At 38.4% G+C, this 23,118-nt stretch overlaps 1 protein-coding gene across 1 annotated transcript in view; it reads left to right on the top strand.

Annotated features, from left to right (window-relative positions):
- Positions 1–23,118, top strand: part of cnksr2a (connector enhancer of kinase suppressor of Ras 2a) — a 100,230-nt gene that overhangs the window by 41,278 nt on the left and 35,834 nt on the right. Inside the window, 8 exon segments of the mRNA XM_016274228.1 lie at positions 6,730–6,771; positions 9,573–9,692; positions 12,667–12,726; positions 14,248–14,316; positions 19,622–19,768; positions 20,671–20,804; positions 21,588–21,781; positions 22,670–22,759. Of these exon segments, the coding sequence (XP_016129714.1) occupies positions 6,730–6,771; positions 9,573–9,692; positions 12,667–12,726; positions 14,248–14,316; positions 19,622–19,768; positions 20,671–20,804; positions 21,588–21,781; positions 22,670–22,759 (856 nt within the window).

Below are 23,118 nucleotides of genomic sequence, written 5' to 3'. Positions count from 1 at the left end.
CGAGTGAGAGCACACGTTAACCTCTCTTCCTCTGAGGAGGTTGAGGCGGTCAGCAGGGGCTGCTGGGCAGAGCAGTCCCAACCTACCGTGTTCCAGCCCCTCATTCAGGGGGCCTCACTTCTCATACTCCGTAGCGTCTAGAGTCAGAGTGGCGCTCCGGGGCCGAAGGCTTCTAGCAGAAGGCGGGTCTGTGGACCGTCATTCTCGCTGGATAGTCGCGAGAGTAAGAGAAGGCCGGTCACTCACTGTCAAGCAGTTCCAGACTGCTTGGGCTGATGACAGCTGCGCCCAACGTGATAACACTTGGCCTGCTATACATGAGACCCCTACAGTGGTGGCACAAGAACAAGGGGTTCTCCCCGAGGGGAAACCCGCTTTGCATGCTCAAGGTCACGCGGAGGTGCCTACGTGCCTTAGACATGTGGAGGAAACCTTGGTTCTTGTCTCAGGGCCCGGTGCTGGGAGCTTCTTGTCGCCGCGTACGCTAGCAACAGATGCATCCCTCACTGGTTGGGGTGCGGTCATGAGTGGCCACCCTGCCCGTGGTTTGTGGAGTGGTCGCCATCTGACGTAGCATATCAATTGTCTGGAGATGCTGGCCATGTTTCGAGTTCTGAAACACTTTCTCCCAGACCTAAGAGGTCACCATGTGTTGGTGCGCACCGACAACACAGTGGTGGTCTCTTACATCAACTACCAGGGAGTTCTCTTGTACAAGCTGGCGCACCAGATACTTGTGTGTCCCAGGGCAAACTCCTCTCGCTAAGAGCAGTTCACATGCCTGGGCATCTCAATATGGGCTTCGTCTGTACGCCTTTCCTCCGATTTTTCTGCTCCCGGGAGTTCTGGAGAGAGTGCGCCGGGACGGGGCCCGTCTGTTGTTAGTATACCCGTTCTGGCCGGGCCAAGTTGGGTTTCAGGCCTGATTTCTCTCCTCGATGGCACTCTATGGGGGATTCCCGTCAGGAGAGATCTCCTCTCACAGGTTCCGGGCGCGCCCCCGCCCGGAGCTGTGGAAGCTGTGGGTGTGGCCTCTGAGGAGACACAATTCATAACTTCCGGTCTCTCAACCGAGGTTGTTGATACTATCCTCCATCCAGAGCTCCCTCTATGAGGAAACTGTATTTCTGTGGAGACCGCCAGCCTGACCCAGCTAACTGCCCATTTGGTACAGTTCTGGAGTTCCTGCAGGCCTGTTTATCCGTAGAGTTGATCCACTCCACCCTAGAGGGCTTCGTGGCAGCCATTGTGGCCTACCACGCCCCTCTCGGTGGCCATTCAGTGGGAAGACACCCTTTTCTTACACGTTTCCTATACAGTGCGCTGAGGCTGAGGCCTTCCGGCCAGAGAAGCTTATGCTAAGTGGTAAATCAGGATGCTGTTCCATAGCCTTGAGTCCTCTGATCTCCCCTCTCCTTTGGGGGTCAAGATTCACTCCTCCAGAAGTTGGCTTTCGGGATGGCGGGCCCCGCCTACTTTAGTCACTCCGGGCTCTTCTGTTCTCTCGCCCTAGCTGTGCAGTCTTCCACACTAGGCAGAGATTTGGAAGTCTGGCGGCATAGGCATTCTCGTTCCCCCAGCGTTTTCCGACGCAGCTCGAGTTCCTGAAGAGGAACGTCTCAAGTTACGTATGCAACCCTGGTTACTCTAGGGAGCGAGCGAATGCGTAGCGTGGCCCGTTGGAGAGAGTGCGCCGGGACGGGGCCCGTCTGTTCTTAGTATTCCCGTTCTGGCCGGGCCGAGTTGGGTCTCAGGCCTGATTTCTCTCCTCGACGGCGCTGTAGGGGAGATTCCCATCAGGAGAGATCTCCTCTCACAGGCGGAGGGCGCGCCCCCGCCCGGAGCTGTGGAATCTGTGGGCGTGGCCTCTGAGGAGGCATAACTCATAACTTCCGGTCTCTCAACTGAGGTTGTTGAGACTATCCACCATCCAGAGCTCCCTCTATGAGGAAACTGTATTTCTGTGGAGACCGCCAGCCTGACCCAGCTAACTGCCCATTTGGTACAGTTCTGGAGTTCCTGCAGGCCTGTTTATCCGTAGAGTTGATCCACTCCACCCTAGAGGGCTTCGTGGCAGCCATTGTGGCCTACCACGCCCCTCTCGGTGGCCATTCAGTGGGAAGACACCCTTTTCTTACACGTTTCCTATACAGTGCGCTGAGGCTGAGGCCTTCCGGCCAGAGAAGCTTATGCTAAGTGGTAAATCAGGATGCTGTTCCATAGCCTTGAGTCCTCTGATCTCCCCTCTCCTTTGGGGGTCAAGATTCACTCCTCCAGAAGTTGGCTTTCGGGATGGCGGGCCCCGCCTACTTTAGTCACTCCGGGCTCTTCTGTTCTCTCGCCCTAGCTGTGCAGTCTTCCACACTAGGCAGAGATTTGGAAGTCTGGCGGCATAGGCATTCTCGTTCCCCCAGCGTTTTCCGACGCAGCTCGAGTTCCTGAAGAGGAACGTCTCAAGTTACGTATGCAACCCTGGTTCCTCGAGGGAACGAGACACTGCGTCTCGGTGCCATACTTCCGGCATCCCTGTCAGCGCTTGCCTCATTCCTGAAGCTGACGCTGGCTCCGCCGCACGTGCTTTTATAGCTTCCTGGTCATGACGTCAACCGCCCGTGACGTCCCGCTCAGCTATTGGACAGATTTCACATGTTATTCAGAGAGTGGTCACAGAAGCCGTTCCCCTAGCGTTTTCCGACGCAGCGTCTCGTTCCCTCGAGGAACCAGGGTTACATACGTAACCTGAGACGTTTGTGTTAAACAGACCAAAATTTTAAAGGGATAGTTCACCCAAAAATGAAAAACCGAAAATTCCTCACCGTCATGTTTTTCCAAACCAGTAAAACCTTTGATTATCTTGGGAACACAAATTAAGATACAGTATTTTTGATGAAATCTGAGAGCTTTCTGACCCCGCATAGACAGCAATGCAACTACCAAGTTTAAGGCCCAGAAATGTAGTAAGGACATCGTTAAAATAGTCCATGTGACATCAGTAGTTCAACCGTAATGTTATGAAGTTACGAGAATACTTTTTGTGCGCAAAGAAAAAATAATGACTATTCAACAATGTCTTCTCTTCCATGTCAGTCTTTGACGCATGTTCACGAGAGTACAACAACTTTCTGGGTCTTGAATGGGTCAGTTCCATTGCTTTCTATGCAGGGTCAGAAAGCTCTTGAATTTCATCAAAAATAGCGTAATTGGTGTTCAGAAGATAAACTAAGGTCTTACGGGTTTGGAACAACATGAGGGTGAGTAATTAATGACAGTATTTTCATTTTTGGGTAGGGTGGCCATATGTGTCGTTCATACGGGACATGTCCTGGCCAGGATTTTTATATTGCCTAAAACATCCAAAGTAGTTTTTACCAATAACATGCACGTATTGTATATAATCGACCAATCGTGGCGTGTGAGAAGGTGAGATCTACAGAGAACGATCAAAGCGATGCAAATAAGCGCACGTGTTTGTTCGTTTGTTCGACTTGAAGCATCTCTGCGCACCGATCATTGAATGACACCAAAGTACCTCGAGAGCGATTCGAAAGCATAAGGAGCCATCTGATCTGCTCTCTATAGCTCTCGTGAATGTCATACAATGATCGATCTGCACAGTGCAAACAGCCAAAACCTGGATATTTTAGGCAATATAGAAATCCTGGCAAGGACGTGTCCCGTAAAAATGGTAACCTTATTTTTGGGTGAACTATCTCTTTAATATTTTTCATCCACAGAGCTCTCTTTGGAATGTTTTGCAATGTTTGATTTGTGAATAAATGGTTCTTTTGAGTCGGATCTTTTAAATTAATAATTTAATCCAATTTACAGAGACAATCCAAATAATTTGTTCATAAATCAAACTAATCTGGATCTTGTGTTCAGTTTACTAACTACAGCATAAGAACCAATATAAAAACAATGTGATGAACCAATACGAGCCATTAAATAACTACTGTATATAACCGTTAACTAACTTTTGACATTGTGTTAATTGTGTTTTATACATTAAAATATGTTGATGTGGTGATTTTGGTATACTATTTTTATGTATGTATGTACGTATGTACAGTATGTATGTATGTATTTATTTGTTTATTTTCAATCATATTTCTATGCAGTTTTAGCAATACAAACATTACATTTTAAATACACTAGTTTACATTAAAAAATTTTTTTTTGAAAAACTCGCCAAGGCTGCATTTATTTGATCAACAATACATTTAAACAGTAATATTGTGAATTGTTATTACATTTTAAAGCAACTATATAGAACCATTTTTATGATCATTTTATTGTGATTTTAAAGCTCGACAGTCCCTTGTCCATTTTCTTCAAAAACTCTTCTATTGTGTAAAAGAATAAAGTCATTTGGATTTGGAACAACGTGAGGGTGAATAAATCATGGCAGAATTTCATTTTTTGTGTGATCTTTAAACACCTTACTGTGGCATGAGAATGCATGTGTCTTATGTGCGCCTCCAGTCTCACATGCATGCACACACACACACACACACACACATTTGCACACTGGCGTCCTGCGTGATGATCCATGGCTTGAGTGACAGCACTGGAGAATAGGTATAGAGATGCTCAGGGGTGCTCAGAAGGGAAGTGAATCAATGCGGTTTCATTTGCCGGGAACACTTTTTTCTTTCGCTCTCTCAAGGCTTTGGCTGTGTGAGTGTCTCAGGTGTGAGGGCTGGTTATTACTTTATTGTGATGAAAGAGAAGAGGTGCAGGTGAGAGCACCAAAGACGATGACAGAAAATAAGCCCTCTTGGTAAGATGCTGCAGAAACGGAGACATATAGTTTCAACGACCAAAGAAAAAGAGAATCATGTCCTCCTACTGGGCATTGTTAGGTTTGGGGGTCAGTGATGGATACAGGAAGCAGAGTGGGTGTTGCTATGGTGATGGCTGATGGCCAGAGATCAGTTTCTTCAGTACATCTTCTTTAATATTTCATAAATGCTAAATTTATCTGTATACATGAAACAAGGGTTTATGATCTTGTTTGTCTGTCCTTGGAACAAATGTCCTCACAATGTAATTTCTTTGAATGATAAAGCTATTTGCTCCTTGAATAGAAAGCTATACCATATTCTTTGGTTGATGTATATGATGCATTGGCCATTTATGAAATAATACAGGACTGTTAAGAATATTAAATGACTTACTTGGCTCCCACAAGAAAAAACCTGCTTCACAACAGCACTACATTATGCCTTATTCAGTAAAAATGTCAAATGTCACTTCCATTATAATCAACTACTAAACTGCTGCACATTGCAACATTGCATTGTGCCTTCAGCCAAAGATTATTTTCCTCATATGATTAAAATAAAAGGATTTTATTGATTTAATTGCTCCATATCAATTACATAATTGATTATGACTTTTATTTATTTATTTAAAATATTGTGTTTTGTATATATATATATGTACACACACATATTTATATAAATATGTGTATATTTTTTAATATATATATATATATATATATATATATATATATATATATATATATATATATATATATATATATATATATTAGTTTGTGTTAAATTATCCTTGTCTTATTTCCTGGGCAATAATGGTAAATGGTTCAATAGTAGTTTAGTGAAGTAAAGCGAGTTTATTTTGTTTACTAAGTTATGTATATTTTTTTATATATATATATATATATATATATATATATATATATATATATATATATATATATATATATGTTTATATTTATAATATATTCATTATATTTATATGCAATTGTAGCAGTAACTAACATTACGTACATTTACAGTAGCAGTAGCGGTAATATTCTTAAATATTTTTACTATTTAAAAAAACTTGTTTTCTATTTTAAAATGTAATTTATTTATTTGATGGCAAAGTTGAATTTTCAGCAGCCATTACTCCAGTCTTCAGTGTCACATGATCCTTCAGAAATCATTCTAATATGCTGATTTGCCACTCAATAAGTATTTCTTATCAACAATGTTGAAAATAGTTGTGCTCCTTAATATTTTGTGCAAAACGCAATGAATTATAATAGAAATTTCTAAAGAAAATCATTCATTTGAAATAGAAATCATCTAAAAAAATGATGTATCATTATTCTAAAATACCCAATTCGGAGTAGTTTTTTATATAAATGGATATATTTTCATTGGAAATAAAAATTTTGTTTAAAATTTACAATTGTTTTACTGCCCAACGAATTTCCAATGGAGACACTTCCAGCGTCAGATTACAGTAGTTAATAATAATCAATGTACTTGATAAAATTGATGTTTATGACCAATGGACACGCAAATAACTGCCGAAGTTTCCTTCATGTTTTTCCGCTTGTATATATCTTATTGTATATGACACCTCCACAAACACAGTCACACTGCAGGTTTGCTATTTCTCCATGAACTTTCACAGCAGTCCCAGCTCCCAGCGGGAACCTCAGGAGCTCCTTGAAATGTCTCCATCAGAGCCTGAATGTTAAATTGAGCCCGGGGCTCTCCTCTGTTCAACCTTCCTATATTAGATCAGCATCTGAGAGAGAAAAAGAGAGAGAGACATTTCTGAACACAGTGACCCAGCTGTTTAGTAGATTATCCCATCTGCAGAGATACTTTTCTCAGTAAATGTTTTCTCAAGCGCTCTGTGTGGGTGAGTGTGTACGTGAGAGGCCTAAACTGTTTAAAATGGCAATAATATCTTACTCTTTCCTCTTCGCAGGACTGCACCGTCTATGAAACCGAAAATAAGATCCTCCATGTGGTAAGTGTTTCTCTTCTGGTTTACTCTGCAATATGAGGCTGATAATGAGCTTTAATGTTTCTCCTGTGAGCTCTGCCCTTATTTCTTCATTTACAGGAAGTACCGTGAAGATGCTCGTACACGTACTCTCTCTCTGCCTGTTATTTCTGTGTGTTAGACTAACTTTAAACTCCTGACTGATTTTATGACCACACAGTGATGTGAATAGACACTGTAAATGTTCATTTTCAATGAACCATTTACCAAACAGATTCTTTTGAGTCATCATTCAGTAGTGCCTGCATTTTTGGCCCCAAAGAATCTTCCTTGATCTTTTTTGCAGTAAAAATAAATAAATCTATTTTTAGATTGCACTATATTACAGTTAGTTGTAAATTAAGGCATCAGTTACTGTAAGTGCGGTTCATCTAATAGTTTTATAATATAATATAATATACCTCTTTACAACCAACTTATTATATTATATTATATACAACCAACTCCCTGCCAATTAATACATAAACTTTTCCAAACCAAATAATTAATCAAATGTAAACTCCTGATGACTAATTTTATAACCACACAGTGATGTGAATAGATGCTTTAAATGTTTGATTTATTTGAGTCAGCATTTTTGGCCCCAAAGAATCTTCCTTGACCTTTTTTATAGTGAAATAGACCTTTACATTGTTGATACATTCTGTGTTGTACATTTATGAGTCTGAGTTTGGTGCTTTTAAACTAGTAGTTTTTTTCAAGATAAGAACCATTTAAGGCCTGATTATATATTATTATATTATATTGTTTCCACATATTATTTAAAGTATAACTCTCAAACAGACTTCTAGTTGAGGGACTTCTTTTTGACTAATAATTTAAAATACATGATTCAAATGAATGCATCTACATTTTGATCACAACTTTTTATTTATTTATTTATTTTGCAGTGATCTCAGCATTTGAATACAACATTTGAAGTCAATTTTAATAGTTGCTTTTATTTCATGTAAAAGACTTGATTCCTCATCTGTGTTTAAAAATTTTTTTTTTTACAGTTCTCCGGTAACCATTTTGTGAACATGTATTTTACTAGTTCAAGCCCTGAGGTGAAGTTCCCTTTGCAGTCACAGGAGAGCCACAGCTAGGCTCTTTGTGAGATTCCCGTCTCATACACACTAGCACACAGCAGTGTGTGTGGCAGGTCCTGTTGTCGCCACAGACTGCTGGGCTGGGCACTGCTGTCAATCTCACTGAGTCCCACAGCTATAAATACCTACACATTGCGCCTGCTAGCAGCAGATTTCATTCCCCAGCACCACCCCACCTCAGCTACTGACTGTAGGAGGAGAAACAAACACACCAATGACACCAGATGAAAGCAGAAGCAGAGAGAGAGAGATGAAACCATAAAACAAAGTGAAGTGCTACAGAACCCTAAAAAGCAAATACAAATCGCAATATAATTGCAGTCATACTAGGCAGAGAAATCCAGGTGCATGTTTTGCAAATCCAGTAGCAAAGTGAAAAATGGCAAGCATGACAATAGTGTTGCTGCTGTACATCTTGAATTTCTTTAGATCGTGGCATAATGTGTTGCTATTTAAGCACTTGCTATTGCGTCACTTTGTCAGACAGGTTCTATTTAAGTGATTTCTTGATTCAACAGGTCTGGCAGTAATCAGGCCTGTGTGTGGCTAGTGAAATTTAACTCAGCTTTCTAAAATAATGTGGTTAATTGCAGTTCTTTCATGATTTAACAGGAGGGGGCAATTAATTTTTCACGTAGGGCCACGTAGGTTTGGACAGCTTTTTTCCCTTAATAAATGAAATCATCATTTAAAAACTGCATTTTGTATTTACTTGAATTATCTTTGTGTAATATTTAAATTTGTTTGATGATCTGAAACATTAAAGTGTGACAAACATGCAAAAAAATAAGAAATCAGGAAGGGGGCCAACACTTTTTCACACCACTGTAGCTATGTGGTAATGTTTCCTAGGTACAGACAGACAGACAGATAGATGGACGGATGGACAGACAGGCAGACAGACAGATAGATAGATAGGTGTTTTGTGTTTTGATTAGATAGATACTGTATATTTCCTTCCAATTATGTATTGTAGTTTTTTTTAACACTGTTTGCTTCTTGCTTATTATATTTGAAAAGTTTCTTGAATGTCTCAGCAGTTTTGTAATTTACTTTACAGTCATGCCAGTAAAAAGCTTGTTGAGAGAAAAGTGGAGAGCAGAGGAATAGTGCAGTGGTTAACAGGAAATGAAACGACATCGATTCCCACCTCCTTCACCTTGAGTGAACTCCACCAATATCCCAGACATGTGAAATCTGATCATAATCGCTGAGAGTTTGATATAACGCTGTTGAGATAATGAACGAAAAGGGGTGAGAGTACAGGGAAGACTGATAAACACATGGGGAAGAGAAAAAAGATATGACTTGAAAAAATGAACTCTTCTAAAACAGGATGAAACTCAACTTCCTGACAATTAATACAGCACATTTTCCAAAACAAATTATCACCATACCTGACCAACCCATAGCTTTAGTCCTAGTCTTTTTAGGCATAACAAAGTAATTCCCAATGAAATGGCTTCAGAACTGCACCTGTTTATTAAAACTGTGCCCTACAAAAGCGGAGTATTGACTTCAGCTAAAGATGCATTCTGTGGTCATGGGACATTAAACCTAAATTTGATCATATCTACGATGCTGAGTTAAATCTAATAAATGTTCGCCCAGTGTAGCATATCTGTGCAGAAAATAATTGATATGCTTTCTCCCTCTTTTTTTCTCTCTCTCAAGTGTAAGACATTGTCTGGAGTATGTGACCACATCATCTCACTGTCGTCAGACCCCCTGGTCTCCCAGTCGGCACATCTAGAGGTGGTTCAACTGGCTAATATTAAACCTACAGAGGGTCTGGTAAGATCACACACAATTATATTGTGCTACAGATGATTGTTAAACTAAAAAATCTAGTGTAAATATATCTGCCCGATTGTAAAAATAAATGAGTTCTGATAATTAGTATCTGATAATTTATTAATATATTAAATGCTATTAATTATTTAATATAAGATATATAAATACGAGTAACTAATGTACAGTATAATCTTCCATTCAAAAGGTTGGTCTTAGTAAGATTTATTATAAATAAATTCATATTTTTCTTAAGCAAGCATTCATCAAATTGATCAGAAGTAACAGTTAAGACGTATAATTTTCCAAAGATTTCGATTTCAAATAAATGTTTTTTTTAGAACTTTCTAGTGCTATGAATCATGTTTTCAACAAATCAACATATTAGAATAATTTCTGAAGGACCATGTGACACTGAAGCCAGGAGTAATGGCTCCTGAAAATTCAGCTTGCCATAAAAAAAAAAAATAAAAAAAAAATACATATATATATATATATATGGGCGACATTTGACTCTTGAGTCGGGGGGGGCAAGAATTTTTTTTTATATAGTATAAGTAAATAAGTACAGTATATAAATGAAATAAATAAATAAAAACACTTTTTTTTTTTCGGATGGAAGCATCAAAACACTGCCCCTACCTACGGTGTCCGAGAAGTGCAAAACAAATCACAATTCTGAAAACAAAATAACAAATTACAAACGCAAATGCAAGTCTAAAAAACACAACAACAATTCAGAAAACATTATAACAAGTCAGAAAACACAATGACAAATTCAAAAACAAAATCTGCAGCATGCAGGACATTATAAAAGACACATGAATTAGAGCTCACACATTAACACCAACTGGCTCTTACCCCCTCTGTGGTTCCTGTGATAACGTGAAGCCCATCATATGTGGATTTGATGTACATTCCCTTAAGATATAAAAGACACAGGATGAAATTAATAGACTATAATGAATAATCTCCTCATCTCTTCCTCTTTCTGTCTCATGCAGAAGAACACTTCAAATGCTTTTAGTCTATTCATGTGTATATAGACAAGCATGCACACACACACACACACACACACACACACATTTGTTCATTGGGACAAAGATCAATGTTGAGGAAGTTACATTGAAACTGTTTGGCAAGATACACAAGCTGCTCATAAGTTACAATTAGTTAAGCTACAGTCAAGCTTCACTGCTAACAAAAGGCTACCATTACATATTCATTCAAAAGTTTGGGGTTATTAAGATTTTTCATATGCATAAGTTTTCTCAAGATCTCATATGTATATATGATTATATATATAATTATATATATAATTAAAGTTATGCAAATAAAGGGTCAATTTTCATTATGTTTTATTTAGTTTTTAGTAAATGCAAAGGTGATGTTGACAATTGTAACTATGGCAACGTCCTCTCCAGACCACAACGACCACCGCCTCAACTGCACAAAACGCTTCCACTACATGAGAAAGCGGCAGCCGCGCGATGATTCCACCTTTCCGCTTTTTAGTGATAAAGGGAGCGCGCTTTGCGCATTTTCTAGGGTATAATCGAGCGAGAACCTCCCGCTCTCTCTCGTGAAGCCAACACGGAAGTGACTTAAACTGTAATTCGTCAACTGGCCGCTAGAGGCTGTCTGCAAAAGGGAGTCAATCCCATAGACTCCCCATGTTAAAATGCCCAACTTTACAGCAGAAAAAAACATGTTTACAGCCTGGTTCAAAAAATGATTTAGGTCTATATTGCTAATTTTGCCCTTCATGACAACTGTGAGGGGGGTGAATTTTTTTATAACTCATCCGTTTAAATTATATTAAGCCTTAAAGTTCTGCATAATTAAGGGCGTGGCCACTTGAGACAAATTCGAAAACAAAATAAGTCAGACAGCACAACGACAAATCAGACAAACCGGAAGAGGTAGGTATAGTTTGAGACAGCGCCATTGGTTTGGGATTACTCACCGCTGACTGGACGAAACATCTGTCAATCAACGTATACAAGAAGAACCAGCCGAAGAACAGCAGAGTCGTGGTAGAAAGTTCGGAGATGGTATTAAAGTAGCTCAGTTTAAATGTATTGTATGAATTGCCCTTACTATGGAATAAAAAATATGGGGTGTCTATTTTCATTTAGTTACAAGTAGCTGTGAATCATCAGCTCCAGTGGCACAGATGGATATGTGCGTGTTGTTGGCTTTTTGATGCGATCGACCCAGGTTCGATCCCGTCTTTTGCCAAACTTTTTTTTTCTCCCTTTTCAAATTTGTCGTTGTGCTTTCTGACTTTTTAAGTCACTTCCGTGTTGGCTTCACGAGAGAGAGCGGGAGGTTCTCGCTCGATTATACCCTAGAAAATGCGCAAAGCGCGCTCCCTTTATCACTAAAAAGCGGAAAGGTGGAATCATCGCGCGGCTGCCGCTTTCTCATGTAGTGGAAGCGTTTTGTGCAGTTGAGGCGGTGGTCGTTGTGGTCTGGAGAGGACGTTGCCATAGTTACAATTGTCAACATCACCTTTGCATTTACTAAAAACTAAATAAAACATAATGAAAATTGACCCTTTATTTGCATAACTTTAATTATATATATAATTATATATATAATCATATATACATATGAGATCTTGAGAAAACTTATGCATATGAAAAATCTTAATAACCCCAAACTTTTGAATGAATATGTAATGGTAGCCTTTTGTTAGCAGTGAAGCTTGACTGTAGCTTAACTAATTGTAACTTATGAGCAGCTTGTGTATCTTGCCAAACAGTTTCAATGTAACTTCCTCAACATTGATCTTTGTCCCAATGAACAAATGTGTGTGTGTGTGTGTGTGTGTGTGTGTGCATGCTTGTCTATATACACATGAATAGACTAAAAGCATTTGAAGTGTTCTTCTGCATGAGACAGAAAGAGGAAGAGATGAGGAGATTATTCATTATAGTCTATTAATTTCATCCTGTGTCTTTTATATCTTAAGGGAATGTACATCAAATCCACATATGATGGGCTTCACGTTATCACAGGAACCACAGAGGGGGTAAGAGCCAGTTGGTGTTAATGTGTGAGCTCTAATTCATGTGTCTTTTATAATGTCCTGCATGCTGCAGATAAAAGTAATGAATCTCAGCAATTGATTGCACGGCTGTTACTGCACACACTCAAATTAAAGAGCTGGAGAGAGAGAAAGAGAGCGCTATACAGACAGGAGTGCTCTAAATAAAGATCCACTGATCATGTGACTGAAAGCTCTTAGTTTTTGTTGTAGCTCTAATAGTGGGCGGAAATCACACGCTATACTGCAATATGCAGTACCCATAGAAAAGAAGCACCACGATATGTATTTCATATGTCATATTTCAGTTGCATATCCTAGACCACACTGAGATTAAATGTATAACAATTTGAGATGTCTTCTGTTTCTCAGACAAAATTTTTTTTATCATGTCTCCACTTGTTTTAAAAGAGATCTAGATGCCAAAGTAAGCAGATGCAGAAGTCTGAGATTTTAACATAATCTTATCATATTCTTGCCAGACCAAATCATCTGAGCTATGCTATCCCCATTATTTTTGTATCTCTGCTCAATGCTTATTGGGTTTTTTTGTAAGCTGTAACCATGATATCATAAATATGATCAAGTCACATGATTAGAATAGACTGTTTTTTGATGCAATTCCTGTAGCTCACGTGGTAGAGCATGGCGCTAGCAACGTAAAGGGCATAAGTTTAATTCCCAGGGAATGCATAAACTGATAAAAATGTACACTACCAGTCAAAGGTTTAAGATGATTAAGAATTTTTGATTTACATTTTTTTTTATGAATAGAAGTTCAGTGAACAGCATTTATTTGAAATATAAATATTTATAATATTGTAAATGTCCATACTGTCACTGATCAATTTAAAGTGTAACTGCTGAATAAAACTTAATTTCTTAAAAAAAAAAAAACACTTGAAAATCTTACTTACTCCAGACTTTTAAGTAAAGGATAGTGTATCTGTCACGGTGTGTTGACGAAGAAGACTCGATGAAGAAAGGAAGACAGAAACTAGGTCAAAACAGGGAAACAAGAGGAAAGACAACAACAACAAAAAAGTCCATGATAGTGACAGTATCATGGTTTCCACAAAAATATTAAGCGCACAGATGTTTTTAGCATTGATGATGATATAAAATATTTCTTGAGCATCAAATCAGTATATTAGAATGATTTCTGAAGGATCATTTGACACTGAAGAATGGAGTAATAATGCTGAAAATTTGCTTTGTAACCACAAGAATAAACTACATTTTAAAATATATTGAAATAGAAAACAGTTATGTTAAAATTGTAATAAAATTTCACAATATTACTGTATTTTTAATCAAATACATGCAGAACATTAGAGACGTTTGACTAGAATGCAATGTAAATTGGTTTGAATAAAAGCATCTACCAAATTCTTAGATTTGAATGTAAATTAAATTCTTCAACTGCTTTGTCATTTGACATCTATTTTTATTGACATCTATTATTCTGTCTTTTTATATTTCTCATTTTTTCCGTCTCTTTCTTAGTCTCCAGCAGATCGCTGTAAAAAGATCCACGCAGGTGATGAGGTCATCCAGGTGAACCATCAGACAGTGGTGAGTGTCAGTCTCTCTTAGTCACTCAATCCATTTGGCTCATTTTTTCTTCTATTTTATCATCCATCCATCAGTTTTTTTATTTATTTATATATGTAAGTCTCACTTGGCATTCAACAGCAGTTGCCCCTTTCCTGCCTGTTTGTGTATGGAATTATGGAACTGAAAATGAGGTGCATTTGAATTTAAGAACTTTAATGTGTCCTTTTTAAAGCACCAAGATGTTTAAAACATATTGCTAGATGTATTTTTAGCTCATTTTTATGACTAGGGCAGCTATATTCCAATTTGACTGAATTCATAGTGCTGATTTAGTGTGCTACGCTTTAAACTGCATTTCTGAGTGAAACTGGAGAGTGTTTAAAGGGCATAAGAGGCTGTAAATGTAATGAAGGGCAGTGGAGTGTGTTTTTAAGGATGGTTGTATTTGAGAGATTTTTTTGCGTGCATATGAAGTGCATCAATAGGTACTCCAGTGATCGTACCCTGTGGAGTTCCCTTCAAATAATTGATAAAGAGCCTTTTCTGCATACGTCTGTATACAAGTAATTGCGCATGGAGTTTAGCTTCTGAAATCAATTCTGTTTGAAATGACTTCCTCAGTGTTTGATGTGCATAAGAATGAACAAATGTGTGTGTGTGAACAAATGTGTGTGTGTGTGTGTGTGTGTGTGTGTGCATGCTTGTCTATATACACATGAATAGACTAAAAGCATTTGAAGTGTTCTTCTGCATGAGACAGAAAGAGGAAGAGATGAGGAGATTATTCATTATAGTCTATTAATTTCATCCTGTGTCTTTTATATTTTAAGGGAATGTACATCAAATCCACATATGATGGGCTTCACGTTATCACAGGAACCACAGAGGGGGTAAGAGCCAGTTGGTGTTAATGTGTGAGCTCTAATTCATGTGTCTTTTATAATGTCCTGCATGCTGCAGATAAAAGTAATGAATCTCAGCAATTGATTGCACGGCTGTTACTGCACACACTCAAATTAAAGAGCTGGAGAGAGAGAAAGAGAGCGCTATACAGACAGGAGTGCTCTAAATAAAGATCCACTGATCATGTGACTGAAAGCTCTTAGTTTTTGTTGTAGCTCTAATAGTGGGCGGAAATCACACGCTATACTGCAATATGCAGTACCCATAGAAAAGAAGCACCACGATATGTATTTCATATGTCATATTTCAGTTGCATATCCTAGACCACACTGAGATTAAATGTATAACAATTTGAGATGTCTTCTGTTTCTCAGACAAAATTTTTTTTATCATGTCTCCACTTGTTTTAAAAGAGATCTAGATGCCAAAGTAAGCAGATGCAGAAGTCTGAGATTTTAACATAATCTTATCATATTCTTGCCAGACCAAATCATCTGAGCTATGCTATCCCCATTATTTTTGTATCTCTGCTCAATGCTTATTGGGTTTTTTTGTAAGCTGTAACCATGATATCATAAATATGATCAAGTCTCTTCTTTATGCACCAAGAGCTTGTAACACTCCAAAGAGAAAGGAAAAAATTAAATCGCATCATATGACCCCTTTAAGTAAAGGCCAGTGTATGATGGTTTCCACAAAAATAGTAAGCAGCACAAATGTTTTCAGTATTGATGGTATGAAATATTTATTAAACACCAAACCAGCATATTAGAATGATTTCTGAAGGATCACGTGCAGTGTTGGGCAAAATGTAATTCATGTTACTTTTGTGCAATAGATGAATAACAATTTATTTTTTTTAGATATTTTATGTTTAGATATTTCTATTTTGCGGGAATCCCGTGAATCATTTTATTCTCCCGCATCCCGCACACACAAGAGTGTCTACCCGCCTGCAGCAGCACTCGCCCATCTTCTCCTGCGCTGCTGTTGCGTATATTTCTATTTTGCGGGAATCCCGTGAATCATTTTATTCTCCCGCATCCCGCACACACAAGAATGTCTACCCGCCTGCAGCAGCACTCGCCCATCTTCTCCTGCGCTGCTGTTGCGTCGGGGCTCGCCGGAGCAGGTCTCTAATCCACTGGCACTTGACTCGACAGTGCTTGTGCTACATCCTTTTTACAATCTAGATGATAAATTACTAAATTACTTAAATTACTCTGTTACTAAAAAAGTTATCAAATTACAGTAACACGTTACTAAGTAATGCGTTACTGCCCAACACTGATCACGTGACACTGAAAACTGGAGTAATGATGCTGAAAATTCAGCTTCGTCACCACAAGAATAAATTACATTTCAAAATATATTGAAATAGAAAACAGTTCTTTTAAATTGTAATAATATTTCACAACATTACTGTATTGGTTTTTCTGTATTTTTAATCAAATAAATGCAGAGCATAAGAGACAATGTGATACCAGAATGCATTGTAAATTGGTTTGTATAAAAGCAACTATGTAAATAAAATACTTCAAATATTGCAGTACTGTGTTTTCATTTGACATCTCTCCATTTTTCCATCTCTTTCTTAGTCTCCAGCGGATCGCTGTAAGAAGATCCACGCAGGTGACGAGGTCATCCAGGTGAACCATCAGACAGTGGTGAGTGTCAGTCGCTCGTCAGTCACTCAATCCATTTGGCTCATTTATTCTTCTATTTTATCATCCATCCATCCATCCATCCATCTATCAGTTTTGTTCCCTATATATGTAAATCTCAATTGGCATTCAACAATGTCAGTCACTCAATCCATTTGGCTCATTTATTCTTCTATTTTATCATCCATCCATCCATCTATCAGTTTTGTTCCCTATATATGTAAGTCTCAATTGGCATTCAACAACAGTTGCCCCTTTGCTGTCTGTTTGTGAATTATGGAACTGAAAATGAGGTGCATTTGAATTTGAGGGCTTTAATGTGTCCTTGTTAAAGCACCAAGAGCTTTAAAACATATTACTAGATGTATTTTTAGCTCATTTCTGATTAAGGCAACTATATTCCAATTTGACTGAATTCACAATGCTGATTGAGTGTGTTACACTTTAAACTGCGTTTCTGAGTGAGACTGGAGAATGTTTAAAGGGCATAAGAGGCTGTAAATGTAATGAAGGGCAGTGGAGTGTGTTTTTAAGGATGGTCGAATTTGAGAGATTTCCTTGCGTGCATATGGAGTGCGTCAATAGGTACTCCAGTGATCGTACCCTGTGGAGTTCCCCTTTCTGCGTACATCTTTGTACAAGTAATTGCGCATGGAGTTTAGCTTGTGAAATCAATTCTGTTTGAAATGACTTCCTTAGTGTTTGATGTGCATAAGGTGCTGAATAATTCGTTGAATATTTGAATTTTACTCTCAAGTGGTGGCATGTTTTATGAAGTTAAAGAAGCTGCAGATAGCTTAATGGTCCCTCTTCATCATCTCTGATCACAATGGCGTTGTTATTCAGATTTAAGATGGTCTTTGCATGATGGTTCTTACGTCAAGGCATCAGAATTCAACTTCTACACCAGTTTTTCTTGTTTGTCTTATGTCAAATTGTCGCTGTGGTGAGGGATGCTGAGCCTGTTTTGTGATGAAACATCAGCAACACTAAGGCCTCATTAATCCTCATGTAATTAGATTGTTGTCACCTTCATAATTGGATAAAAGCGCTTCTAATGTGTGATAAGCGATACATACGAATTCGGCTTGTAGCGAAAAACACACAGACAAATAATTACCGTAACAATGCTCAAGAACAACCTCAGCGGGCGTTAAAGGATGGTGCATTGTGGGTGCTACTTGATATGTCACCTCAGTGATTAGTCTCTGTACGCTATAGGATCAGGTCCGAATGTCCAGCCCATCTCAGTGTGTGTGTGTGTGTGTGTGAGTGTGTGTGTGTGTGTGTGTGTGTGTGCGTGAGTGTGTGTGTGTGTGTGTGTGTGTGTGTGTTTGTGTGGTTATTTCTGTCTGTGAAGGACATGGTTAGTGTAAACTGTGTGTGAGTCACGTTTTGCCTACATTGTGGGTACTAAATGTCCCCACAAGGATATTAAAGGATAGTAAAACCTCAAACCAGCCAACAGTAAACTGCTTAATAATCATAATAAATTATGTCTTAATGACAGTCTAAAAATGCAGAAAGGTTTCTGTGAGGGTAAGGCTAGGGGATAGAAAGTATCATTAGCTCAGTATAACTATAGTAATCAATCAAAAGTTTCCACTATGATAGAAAAACAAATGTTTGTGTGTGTGTATTACTTTATTTCACCTTTTTTCATAGACTGGCATTGTAGTGATTTATGAGGTTTTATTATAAAGTTAATATTTCTGTTGCATATCAAATAAAAACTATCTGAACTAACAGCAGAATTGTTTAATGTGATTATTCATAAATAATTAAGTTAATTTTTGAACATCAAACATCGAACATCTTTTATCACAGGGTTTTAAATTTTTGGTTCCATAGATCCCCAAATAAAATTATGATTCCCTTTTGAGGGACCACATCCTATAATATTATAGCAGGTCTATTTTTAATGTGTAAAGCCTTTTTATTTTATTTTATTTTAACCCCTGTTTTATAATGTTGCTGTTGTCACTGTAAGCCACTTGAGTCAGTGATGATGTACAATTATTTTTACCATGGTTAAGTGGCCTTGTATCATCTAACAGTACATCTTAACCATAGTAAAATCACTTGTGGTACACTGCACAGCCTTATTACTTTATGAAACTGTGAAATGTTATGAATTTATGTAGTTTAATAATTCATCAGTAATGTAAACATCTTTAAAAATGTAGAGTTTGCATATAGTGTGTCACATTATTTTAGAATTATATTTAAAGAGTTGCCTCCAGCTATTAGCTTCACTTGCTGGCTCAGTAAGCATTTTAACAGTGTAACATAAATATTTCAACAATAAAAATGTAGTCAGTGTATAGACTTCATGTTTGTCTTTTATTATCTTTAATTTTTTTATGTTTAGTTTAAAAATATAGTCAGTATTATCATTCAGAATTTTTTTTGAAAAATGCTTCAGAATTCATGATTATACATAATTTATGAAGAACCGAAGGCTCCAATATTTACATTTACCGGGAATGTCAAGTTCTACCAAAGACTTAAATGTGGAATCAATTAAATGATTAGCAAACATCACACTCATTTCACATAGTAAACTTAATCAACATGTACTGTGTGTCAGGAAGTGTATGTGTGTGTGTGATACATAGTAACAGTATATTCTCTCCATATTCACCGGATATAGAGAGACGTATGTTAGGATTTCCTAGCAGTTCCTTGTCAGGTGACGTCTCTGTGTGGCGTTCTTGTCGAGTCTGTGTTTGTTGACCCTGTGTTTGTTGCTGTAGGTGGGCTGGCAGTTGAAAAACTTGGTAAGCTCTCTGCGAGGGGACCCTGCCGGTGTGACATTGACCCTGAAAAAGCGTCCCCAGAGCACGCTCACCTCCGCCCCAGCCCTACTAAAGAACATGAGATGGAAGCCCTTGGCCCTGCAGGTAGGATTCAGATCGCCCTGTCCCAAAAGCTTCATCGTTTTGGGCTGCACTTTCCCCCTTTATCTGCCACCCGCTACCTGGCCTCATCTTAGATAGGGAACTGACACCTTTGACGCCATTTCCCATAATGCACCTGCCTGCTTACATGTCGCTTTCCATTCAAACGTCCTACTTCTGACTGAAATTTTGCAACACAACTATAGTTTATTTTGTGTAAATAACAGGACTGTTTCGATATCGGAGTTTCCTTCGTGGGTCTTACGGTGCTTATTAAGTCATTCGCAGTAACATCACTAACCTGCCTTAGAAGTGTTGCGAAAGTGTGCGCCAGAGAGAGCAGATTAGCTTTAATCGGCTTTCGGGGAAGGATTCAAGTTTGGCTCTAGACTTGTGACTCTAGACTAAACTTTTAGCAGTTTTCCCCAAACAGATCTGTGTACGTCTCCATCTTGGCGGCTGTCATCTCACATGCTCATTTCACTGATTATATGCACTCTTTGTGCATGTCATGTCTGTGCAGTCTGTGTCACAACCCCTGTTCCCAGGCATTCAGCTCACTGGAGACACTAATCACACCTCTATAGTCTCTGAAGCCATTGTGTTCTCTGGAGATGCCGCAAATGTTTCCATAGACTCCCACTCATTATGTCAAAGCATCATGACCCAGAGATCCCAGTTCACTGTTTACTGCAGACAGCACTGTAGAGGGACTGCGCCGCCGTTTCGCTGCTCAGGGACCTATTCTATCCCTCACCCTTGTGACTGTCTGCAGATATCAGTGTCTGGGTCACGTCCTGGAACAGAGCTCCATTATTACATTTAGTTGTGCCCTCAGACGTTTTACCAGCTCATAGTAGATGTGAACTTTGATCTTTAATCCAATGATCTTGTCTGCCCAGCAGCCAGTCGTTCCCAGGAGTCCCACCAGCAGCTCAGCCACGCCTACAAGCACCATCAGTACACCCTCCAAGCGTGATAGCTCCGCCCTCCAAGACCTGTATATCCCGCCCCCTCCATCAGAGCCATACACACCCAGGTAAGCTCATCCAGTAAAGGATTTTTTACACTTCAGCTGCTTTTTGGCTTGAAATTCACTTGAATTCTTAGTCAAGGTATCTTACATCAAAAACTGTGTTTTGTCCAATGTCTTTAGAATGAAACAAGCTGCTACTTTTGCTACTACTGTACGTTCGATACAAGAAAACATATTTGAATATGCCTGTTTTTATTGGCTAACCTCTCTGTATGGGCATAATTCATACTATTGCAGAAAATTTAATAGGTATATACAGTGGGGCAAAAAAGTATTTAGTCAGCCACCAATTGTGCAAGTTCTCCCACTTAAAAAGATGAGAGAGGCCTGTAATTTTCATCATAGGTATACCTCAACTATGAGAGACAAAATGAGAAAAAAAAATCCAGAAAATCACATTGTAGGATTTTTAAAGAATTTATTTAGATAAAAAAAGAAGAAATTAATGCTTTTCTTGACACATTAAAATGATAAAAAATGACAGTAAAAGATTAACAATATTACGAAAGATTTCTGTTTCAAATAAATACTGTTTTTTTCACTTTTTATTCATCAAAACTATTGCAGCACAACTGTTTTCAACATTGATAGTAATATGAAATAGGTTTTTTGAGCACCAAATCATGATTTCTGAAGAATCGTGTGACACTGAAGACTGGCTGTTAAAAATTCAGCTTAGCCATCACAGGAATAAATAACATTTTAAAATAAATTAATATAGATATATGTTTTAAATAGTGTACATACAGTAAAATCTGAATATATTATGTTATGCTGTGCTTTTAGAGATGAAAAAGGCATTCTCCTGGGTGAAGGCGGGGTATCTGTCGCAAAAGGGTCAGAATCACCAAACTCATTCCTGGATCAAGAGTACAGACAGCGATTTCCTCTCATGGAAGAAGAAGCCGTCCTTTACTGCTATGAGTACGACCCCAACCACGGACCCACAACGTCCCGTCGAGACAGCACTCCCACTTACGGTACACAAACACACACAGACACAAAAAGTTTTGTCTATCAGCACATTTCTGTAAAGCTTAGATGGTACATCAGGGTTATTCACTCTTTTAGCATGGGGAATTTGGTTCTTCCTTTCTGCACACCATAAAATGATTAGTTATTTTCTGCTAGCTTTTACAGCAGATGCCCGAGAGACTGAATATTGACCCACCAACTAATTCAAGGCGCAGACCAAACTTCTATGAACATCTGCTGATTATAAAACAGCACATAAATACCAAAAACACTATTTACTCCAGTTATGTTGCATAACTAGATTCAGTTAATGAGAAAGCAGTTAATAAGAAATCCATTTTAGATCCAGCTAAATAACTGGTTTTGGAAGCTTCTTCTTATCTAAATTATTTCTGTAAAGTATCCGACAAATTTTGCAATGCTGTGTGATTGTATGTTTCTTGATGGTTTATAAAGCGAGCATATCTATAACAAGTTTCCTGCATAGGGGAGTTGGTTTCAGATTTTCTGTAATTAAACTCCAGGGAGCTGGGCTGCACTGTGTTGTGTATGTGTGTGTGTGTGTGTGTGTGTGTGTGTGTTTGTGTGTGTGCAGCTCTAGTCGTTAAATGCCAGCGTGAGCCTCTGCAGTGGCACAGAACTGCTGACACACTCCATGCCCGCTGCTTCCCTAGAAAACGAGAGGACACATTAACTGTGACAGTTTGTCTTACACAAACACACACTCGCTCAGACTTACCTTGGCGTCTGTGGAGAAAATGGATTGTGAACTGTCATTTTACTTCCATCTTTCTATTCCCTGTCTTTCCACACACACACACACACACACACACACACACACACACACACACACAGAAAGAGATGTGTGTATATGCGCATGTCTATGTTTTCAGGTCGTCTGAGGCCCATCTCTATGCCTGTAGAGTATAACTGGGTTCCTGACTACGAGGACCCAGCTAGAATGAAGAGAGAAGGTCGGAGAGGTGAGTTGTGTCAGTCACAGTACTGTAACTATACATGGTTATTCTCTTGTTTTTATTTTTTTCCTCTCCTTTTTACTCTTAGGTGTTCTGTTTTTCTCTGTTTCTAGGTATTTGACACAATTTTTAATACAACATCAGGATTTTTGGGTTTAATAACATTATTAGTTAATAAAATGTTATTTTATTCCAAAATGAATTTAAAGTAAACATTTTATCATTTATAATCAGAATGAAATTTAATTTTATAGATGGCCTTTTCATAGACTTTAATTTTCTTATCCATTATAATTTCACATTGGTTCTGTGGTCTGAAATGATCTGAAAATGATCCTATATAAATCACTATATATATATATATA

The sequence above is a fragment of the Sinocyclocheilus grahami genome, unplaced genomic scaffold (assembly GCF_001515645.1).
Source record: "Sinocyclocheilus grahami isolate Dianchi unplaced genomic scaffold, SAMN03320097.WGS_v1.1 scaffold85.1, whole genome shotgun sequence".
NCBI classification, from domain to species: Eukaryota; Metazoa; Chordata; class Actinopteri; order Cypriniformes; family Cyprinidae; genus Sinocyclocheilus; species Sinocyclocheilus grahami.
This window is presented reverse-complemented; position numbering and strand designations above follow the sequence as displayed.